This window comes from Priapulus caudatus, unplaced genomic scaffold, assembly GCF_000485595.1.
Source record: "Priapulus caudatus unplaced genomic scaffold, Priapulus_caudatus-5.0.1 Scaffold831, whole genome shotgun sequence".
Classification (NCBI taxonomy): domain Eukaryota; kingdom Metazoa; phylum Priapulida; class Priapulimorpha; order Priapulimorphida; family Priapulidae; genus Priapulus; species Priapulus caudatus.
In genome coordinates this window covers 129202-138813 of record NW_014577892.1, presented here as the reverse complement: position 1 = coordinate 138813, position 9612 = coordinate 129202, and the positions used below count along the sequence as shown (strand labels likewise).

Genomic DNA, 9612 nt, shown 5'->3' with positions numbered 1-9612 from the left:
TACACACACTACACACACACACACACACACACACACACACACACACACACACACACACACACACACACACACACACACACACTACACACACACACACACACACACACACACACACACACACACACACACACACACAGCGATTCCATCTGTGCTCTATAGATTGTCTGTCGGCTTTGATGTTAATTACGAGAAAAGCTGACAAGCTAAAAGCTTGCCGTACAAGTTCGCCACGGCTCAAGATCTCTCACCCAGCGGCCCCTTCTGTATTTCTTTCTCCCTCTCTCTCCTTTCTCTATCGCCATTCCCGTTTCTCTATCTCACTCTTCATTCGCTCCAATAATATATCTGTCTGTTTGTCCGACCGTCCGATCATGCATCCATCCATATCTGCATGCATCCGTCCGTCGTCCGTCCGTCCGTCCGTCCGTCCGTCCATCCATCCATCAAAAAAACACCCACCGACCCACCCGCCCATCCATCCATCCATCCATCNACTTGCAATCGTTCTCAAGTGCATGATAATAGTTCGAAGTGGCGTGGGCTATCGTGCGGTGGACACATTTTCATTTTTTATTTTATTTTTCATTACATTCAGGTCGTTTTTCATGACCTAACAATACAGTGCTTGCACTAATACCATCTAACAATTTTTGTAAGAGTAAGTACTTTTTGGGAATTTACGTGTCGGCGGCCACTCGCCAAACGGAATTTACACTGAGACCTTTCGGTCGAACGATATTAAATTGCGAAATTAACTCCGAAATTTACAGGTGCAGTCAGTATTTTACTTTCATCTCGCAAACATCAACGGCGCGACCCTTGCCGATCATGGGCTAAACACGGTTGGACGAGTCAGGGGGACGAAGCAGGTACTCGGAAGTCAGTCCATCGCGCTTTAGTGTCCGGCCTAACAATCACGGTGGTAACGAAGCAGGCGGGCCCCGGCGAGAACGTCGGTCAGTACGTTCATCGGACTCTTATCATTTCGCCGCGCGGAGGGCAGCACCGCCAACTTGACGCCCTTGCCGGAATATCTTGCTCTGTCCGGCCCGGGCGTAGACGAAAGAAGCTCTAACGCTCGAGTTTGCAGCAAGGTCATTCATGTGTCCCTCCCCTCGATCAGCATCCCGAGCGGCTTCCCGTCGCACCCTCGAACACGCTCAGCAGCATCACGGCGATAGTACGGAGCCCAGCAGGACGAGAAGGCCGACGACGATCGCTGAAGCGTTTCGCCAGTGCTTATTATAATGATATAACTCGCGAGGGAGTGACGGACACACACTTACTATGCTTCATCATACAGGTTTTCCAGTGGCGTCTTCCGTACGGCGATATGTTTCTCGCCGGATCGCCACACCGTCATGACGACCGCTACGCTTGGAGTCTAGCTCTTCTTTCCTCAAAATCCGTCACGTCTGGGAGAGTGAACAGGCCGAGATCTGGTGACGACTCGGCGTCGAGAGAGGATAGCCTTTGCATGGCGGGACCAAGGACAACATGCCGTAACACTCGGGGACAATATGGCGAAGAGCACGCGCAGTAGGTGGTGAGAAAGATAAGGTGGCGTTGGGTCGACGTAGGTGGAATGCATCAGTATGGTGCGCATTCCATATGGACAGCCAGGCCTGATTTAGGTGTGGCACCAATAGATTCTATGAAAAATACACAATGAAATCACACGTACGCAATCGGAGAGAAAAGGTAAAAAACATAGAGGGCGGTAGCGGTGAGAGAGGAGACGACTAGAGAGAAGGAAAGAAAGAAGAGGGTGAAGGCAGCGGAGAGACGAGGGATGAGAGCGACAGACAAAGGAAAAGGGGGTAGACAGATATAGAGGACAGAGTCAAAGCTTTAAGTACTACGTGAATTTGCTCAATCCTCTCGCTTCCAGCCGCTACGTTCTAGCACCGAGCGGTTCGTGGATCGTATATTCACCATTAAATTGTTGTTTAAATGACGATAATGATAGGTGCGTAATGTAATCATCTGTTTTTCTCATTTGAAATTCTTCACTGGAAAACTGGTCGGTGGACGCCTTGGCATAAACAAATTGCCTTAGATGTACGAACCAGTGCTAACGGAGTGGCTCGAGGGCGAGTTACCTAACATGTCTAGTACTCTGTCGTGAACGCCATTACTTTTTTCTTTATTGGCTTTTAGCGGACACTCGTGCGACTTGAATCTCTTGGCCGCCAGACGACTGCTGTAGAGATACACGTACGGAGGCCTACGTCATCCACGCCGGTACGTATTATCAATAGCTAACCTTTACGGCCATATCCACACCCAGGCCGTATAGCAGGGGGCGTTGGGGGGTTCGACGACCCCCCCCCAGCCAAAAATAAATAAATTGTTGAAATTTTGCAAAGATTTCACCTCAGGTCGCGCTCCATTTATAGTGTAATAATTGCAAATCTCCATCGTGCGGCATGAGGCGTGACAGTGAACACTCCCCTCCCACACCTCCCCCGCTCTCGGTGCTTGGTCCCTGCCTTGGTTCGCTTCGCCGCCCCGAGCAGGGGGCGTGTGCAGGGGGGCGTCCAGGGAGTCGGACCCCCCTTGGCTCGCGCCAGAAAACGCATCTGAAGGGTTTAATTTTTAAAAGAAAATTGGGGGAGGGCCCCAGACCCCCCTTCGCGTGCTCCAACTTTGGGTTAGTTACGGTTAGACCCACCCCTGTGTACGAATCCTGTACACGCCCCTGGCGAGCAAATTGCCAACATTGAAAAACGAACCCCCCCCCCAATATAAAGCTGGCTACGGGCCTGCTCAACGACCCGAAATACTTCCCCGAACCGGAGAAGTTCCGCCCGGAGCACCACCTGGACGAGCGTGGAGACTTTGTGAAGAACAAAGCACTGATTCCGTTCTCTATCGGTAAAATTACTAGTGCTACCGTTAGCTGGCGCCACCGGGTCGAGGAAAGGAGAGTGACGTCATATGTCAAACGACTGCAGCGGTGGCCGTCGTTAGGGGGTGTTGCTATCCCCCGGGCGTGGAGGGACAGTCACGTGATACAGTTGACGTATACTTCAAAGTCCAAACATTCCACAGAAAGATTCCACAGTCATACTTCCGTACTAGACATGGCCTTATATCCCTAACCCTAACCCTAACCCTAACCCTAACCCTAACCCTGATCCTAACCCTAATCCTAACACTAGTGCTGTCACATTGCGGTACTGTCCCTCCACGCCCGGGGGATAGCATTTCCCGTTGTTAGGGTAACCTGTTCGGTTGTTGGTTTGGGAGATGCTAATTGGGCAATGCACTATAACCCCTCTTCTGAGAGCAGATTATGATTTTTAACTTCCCCCATAGGTTCTTACACTTATTAATTGAAATGCAGTAGCTAAAAATTAAATATTCAGACTTATGTTATCAGGTGGCACTATTAAACCTAGACAGACATGAGCTTCAGCTGTATTCCATTCGATTGTGATCACATCTGTTTACGTATTTGTTATCTTCATCGCCATTATCGTTTATGAAACGATTTCTCGAAAAAGGCCGCGAATGCATTTTAAGATCACGGAATAACTCGAGCCCTGAACGTCAGAATTCGGTGTCACGCCAAGACTACCCCCTCTCTCCACCAGCCAAGCTTTGAAAAACCTCCCTAATGATGGCCTTTGTTATTTGCCGACAGGTCGTCGCGTCTGTCTGGGAGAGGCTTTCGCGCGAGTGGAGCTGTTCATATTCTTCACATGCATTCTGCAGAACTTTGACATCAGGCTATCAGATGGCGTTACCGATCCGTCGATGGATGGAACCTTAAGCGCCACCTGGATGGCAAATCCGTATCTGTTACTTTTCGTCGCGAGACAGTAATCCACAATGATTTCAAACACTCGCAACGTTTCAAAAAACAAGGTCGTACGAGTGATAAACCTGTGGTGAAACGCTTGCTATAAAACTGCATTATCTTACATTTTAACCTGTAACTAAACTGCGTTACCCTACGTTTTTATCTTAACGTGTGATTAAACTGTGTTATCATAAGAATTAACCTGTGATTAAATTGAGTTATCCAACGTCTTACCTCTAATTAATAAAACCTGTGATTAAATTTCGTTATCCTGCACGTGGTACTTAAGATTAAAACGTGTCATGAAGCTTTTGTTAGAATACGTTAAGGAGATATTTTGCTGATTAAATTGTAGCAGCAATTTAATTTGTGTGAGAAATGTCAGGGGGGGGGCACTTAAATAATCCTGCAATTAGAAATAATATTCTCTCTTTAGGTTTAGTGCAAATAAAACTTTTATCTTTCAATTCAAACTACTGCAGTCGTAGCTTCATTATATTAATGATTGTAGTACAAATTCAATTTGTGTACGAAACATTAGAATCCGTACGCGATATGTTTCTCGCCGGATCGCACACCGTCATGACGACGCTACGCTGGAGTCTGCTCTTCTTCCTCAAATACCCTCACGTCCTGCGGAGAGTGCAGGCCGAGATCGGTGACGTCATCGGGCGAGAGAGGCTACCTTGCATGGCGGACCAAGACAACATGCCGTACACTCGGGCGACAATAGCCGAAGAGCAGAGAATAGGTGAGAAAGAAAAGTGGCGTGGTCAGTAGGTGGAATGCATCAGTAGGTGGCATTCATGGACAGCAAGCCTGATTAGGTGTGACCAATAGATTTATGAAAAATACACAAGAAATCATACGTACGCAAGGAGAGAAAAGTAAAAACATAAGAGGGGTAGCGAGTGAGAGAGAGAGAGAGAGAGAGAGGAGAGAAAGAGGGTGAGGCAGCGAGAGAGAGGGAGAGAGCGACAGACAAAGGAAAAGGGGGTAGACAGATATAGAGACAGAGAGAAAGAGAGAAGGTCAATAGCTTTACGATTCAATAAGTACGAGTTACGAGTCAATAAGTTCAATAAGTATACGCGAATTGCCTCACATCCTCTGCTTATACCGCTACGTTCTGCAGGCGGTTCGTGAGGTATTTTCACTTTAAATGTGTTTAAATGACGATACATGATACGTGGTAATGTAATCATCTGTTTTTCTCATTTGAAAATTTTTGGAAAAGTGTCGGTGGACGCCTGGATAAACAAATTGCCTTAGATGTACGAACCAGTGCATAATGAGGCGAGGGCGGTTACTAAATGTCTAAATACTCTGTGTGAACGCCATCTACTTTTTTCTTTATTGCTTTTAGCGGACATCGTGCGACTGAATCTGGCCCACAGCACGACTGCTAAAGCCCGGGTCACAGCAGATCGTACGAAATTTTGTCGTGGTAGACCCATAAAATATTTGTCGTGGCCAGATCTTGCAACATGCCCGAAATGTATAGCGAGTGGTCACAAGGACTACGACACATTAAAGATGGTTTGGCGATGGGGACGCAACAGAAAAAAAAGATATGTCGTGGTTATGTCGTGGGTGTATCGCAAGTCAGTCGTGCGACAGTCGTGAGTTGTCGGGCATTGTCGGGGGGCAATTTTGCCTCACGACGGCAAGTCGATGCCACGATGCTCAAAATTTCGTAGGACTGTCTTGCGACGACCCCCGATGACCCACGATTTGCCCAAATTTTCTGTCGTGTCGTCGCACAAATGCGTCGTGGGCTCGTTGTGACCGAGGCTTACGATACAGCTAGGAGGCTACGTCATCCACGCCGGTACGATGATCATTGCTAACTTTACGGCCATTCTCAACGACCCGAAATACTTACCCGAACCGCAGAAGTTCCGCCCGGAGCGCCACCTGGACGAGCGTGGAGACTTTGTGCAGAACGAAGCACTGATTCCGTTCTCGACCCGCCACCGGGTCGAGAAGAGGAGAGTGACGTCATATGTCAAACGACTGCAGCGGTGGCCGTCGTTAAGCCCCGGTCACAACGAGCCCACGACGCATTTGTGCAACGACACGACAGAAAATTTGGGCAAATCGTGGGTCATCGGCGGTCGTCGCAAGACAGTCCTACGAAATTTTGAGCATCGTGGCATCGNGCTTACTGCAATAAGAGTGAGAGATATCGTCATCACTGCACGTGCCATTACGCAAGTAAATTCTAGCAAGTGTGGTAAATGAACCCTGACTGCAGAGTGAGAGGCCAGGGAGTCTATAATAGGGGGAGGTGCCACTCTACTGTAAAAGTGAAATAATGGCACTACTAGCGCCACCTTGCAACCGGTTGTGCACACTACAGAGAATTTTCGGTATGGCTGCTACAGCAGTACGTGGTGGAGTTTGGTGTGGAGCTTATAATTGTTTTAATGCCGTAAATAAAAGGGAAAACATATCATTCTTTCGGTTCCCTAAAGACAAAGACAGGTAAATGATAGAGATAGTTGAAATTACAGGGGGATTTTTACAAAATGTTATATTTATAATAATTATTATTAATATCATATGATATACAGTGGACAAATAAAATAGTACAGTCCTTCAAACTGACATTAGCTTAGGGTTGGGCCCTTTCATGGAATTTTATAGGATTTCAAATACTGAAAAAGTTCCTCTACCGGCTGGCATGTCTGGTACCTTGTTTATGTAGACTAGCCTCGAGAGACTAGCCTACTGATTGTCAACACTGTATGATATTACATGGACCAAACACTAGCTGTACTATAGCTGTATCATCAGTGTACTAGTATACATTGTCATGATTGACAATGAATGCCATGTTTGAAATATTGAAATCTTGAAAATCTACCGTAGTGATGTGAAACAAATCATGGATTGTGCTTGGATGTCATATGACAAGTTTATCATTGGTCTATAGTATTACATATTTTAACCTCGACTCTTGCGTGAAATGAATTTCAGATGTTTGAAGTGGGTGCAAAACTCAAGATTAGAGTCGCTGAGAGGGACACGAAACTCAAGATTAGAGTCGCTGAGAGGGAAGTCACCTGAAGAGCTAAATAAAAACTACAGGCTTTGTTCGGTACATTTTGAAAAGTCGATGTTTATGAATGTGAAGCAAAATTCCTTGGTGTGGGATGCGGTACCAACTGTATTCAACATTTCCAACCCACCACCTTCTGTTACACCAAAACGACATCTTCCAACACGCAGGGATTGTCCACCAAGAAAACGAATCAAACGAGGTAAAAACAAGTACTGGTACAGATAAATATTTAGCAACATTTCATCATGGGTTTTCATCGAAACTGCTGTCGAGTGTTCAACTAGTAAACATTTGCTGCTGCATGTCCTAATCATATCAAAATAATTTTCTAATGTGTTGTACTGGTACCGGGTACTGGATTTAATTATTCTAGTTTCAGATGAAGACTTTAATAAATTATAAACTGGTAGGATTATAAATCATTACATACGTATACCTCTAAATTTAGATTTCAGAAATATAAACAGAATAGAAAACACATAAATTACTAATATTACATAATAAGTACCTAAGGGTACAGTGGTTGTGGTGAGAACATAGTGATGGCTGTATATTCGAAATAGCTTACCATTCATATTGTAAATTGATTGCCACTGATCAGCAGTCACATGTGGTATCATTATGATAAACTAAAGCATTGCTGTTTGATTAATATATCTATAGACACTATTTTGTACACATTTTTAGGTACCATTATGAGTATTGACGAGACTCCTGCAGATGACAGTACCAACTACATAGAAACATCAACAATACCTGTGGAAACACATAGAAACATCAAGCTCTCAAATGACGTTCGACGACAACGAGTCATTATTTCTCGGTTGAAGAAAAAACTCAGAAATGGGGGAAGACATGTTGGAATGAGTTCGATCAAAGCAGTCGTCAAAATGGCAAGTGAATATCTCCCCGATCCGTTACTGAAGTTCTTTGAAGGTCAACTTGTGTGTTCGAAGCAAAAAGCCAAAGGTCGCCGATGGAGTGATAGCAATAAAATGCTGGCATTAGGTGTCTACTACCAGAGCCCAAAGGCATACAGGTTTCTATCAAAGTTCTTCATCTTACCATCTGTTCGATCAATTAAACGTTGGGTTCAGCATATTAACCACAAGCCTGGATTTGATAACACTGTCTTCGACATACTAGCGAAACGGTTTGAATCCATGTCGGATGTTGACAAATCCTGTGTCATCACTCTGGATGAGATGACATTGAAAACTTCATTGAAATATGATAGCGCTGATGATAAAATTGTTGGTGTAGAAAACTTTGGATCCTTGGGACAAACCAGGAAGTTGGCTAATGAAGCTCTAGTGTTTATGGTCAGGGGTGTAACAGTGAAGTGGAAACAGCCAATTGGATTTTTCTATGCATGTGATGCCACCTCTGGCGCAGTACTGAAAATATTACTAGATGATGCCATAGAGAAGGTAACAAATGCTGGTGGCCTAGTTAGATGTGTCGTGTGTGACCAGGGATCAACAAATAGATCGCTATTCCAGATGTTGGATGTGACTGTTGAGAAACCGTACATTGAAAAGAATGGCGGTAAGATATACTTCATGTATGATCCCCCACACCTGATAAAAAGTACTCGCAACAACTTACAGAAATACACTTTCAAAGTCAACAATGAAATAGTGAGGTGGCAATACATCAAACAGTTTTTTGACAGAGATTCGGGTCTACCAATCAGAATGTGCCCCAAATTGTCGGTTAAACACATGCATGAGAGTGACAAGCTTCTCAAAGATGAGAGTGTGTCTTGCAACCCAAATTCTCAGCCATTCTGTATCGGCAGGTATCATGACCTACATTTCTCTCGGTGCCTTACCCAAGGAAGCTGAAGCTACTGCACTTTTCATTGCCAAAATGGACAAGATATTTGACTGTTTCAATTCTGGAAAACTGAAAAACAAAGTGAAACCACATCGCGCTGCTATGTCAAATGAATCAGTGCATGTTACATTTCTGACAGAATGTATTTCATGGTTCAACAACGTTGTTCCTCTCGGGGCTAAATCTGAACTCTATTTTCTGAAGGGATGGCAGCTGTCATTGTCTGCATTGCTACAGCTTTGGGAGGACTTATCAAAAGACGGACTGAAATTTCTGCTCACAAACCGATTGAATCAAGATTGCTTGGAGAACTTGTTTTCAGTTGTCAGGCAAGCTGGTGGATGCCGTGACAATCCTACACCAGAACAGTTTGGTTATGCATATAAACAATGCTTGGTCAATGCTGCGCTGAAACCGGCAAAGAATTCCAATTGCTTAGCAGACCAAGACACTGTTCTTCTGACATTTTCCCAGCTGTCTGATGCCAGCAAAATGTATCATTATGATAAACTAAAGCATTGCTGTTTGATTAATATATCTATAGACACTATTTTGTACACATTTTTAGGTACCACTATGAGTATTGACGAGACTCCTGCAGATGACAGTACCAACTACATAGAAACATCAACAATACCTGTGGAAACACATATAGAAACATCAAGCTCTCAAATGACGTTCGACGACAACGAGTCATTATTTCTCGGTTGAAGAAAAAACTCAGAAATGGGGGAAGACATGTTGGAATGAGTTCGATCAAAGCAGTCGTCAAAATGGCAAGTGAATATCTTCCCGATCCGTTACTGAAGTTCTTTGAAGGTCAACTTGTGTGTTCGAAGCAAAAAGCCAAAGGTCGCCGATGGAGTGATAGCAATAAAATGCTGGCATTAGGTGTCTA

The 9612-nt window shown here is 44.8% G+C and overlaps 1 protein-coding gene across 1 annotated transcript; it reads left to right on the top strand.

Moving 5' to 3' along the window:
• Nucleotides 1–4363: 4363 nt before the first annotated feature.
• On the top strand, nt 4364–6545 carry LOC106813827 (cytochrome P450 2C54-like). The gene is made up of 4 exons (XM_014818057.1): nt 4364–4559; nt 5175–5237; nt 5619–5803; nt 6519–6545. Exons 1-4 carry the CDS (start codon nt 4364–4366, stop codon nt 6543–6545), a joined length of 471 nt encoding a protein of 156 aa, XP_014673543.1.
• Nucleotides 6546–9612: the final 3067 nt, after the last annotated feature.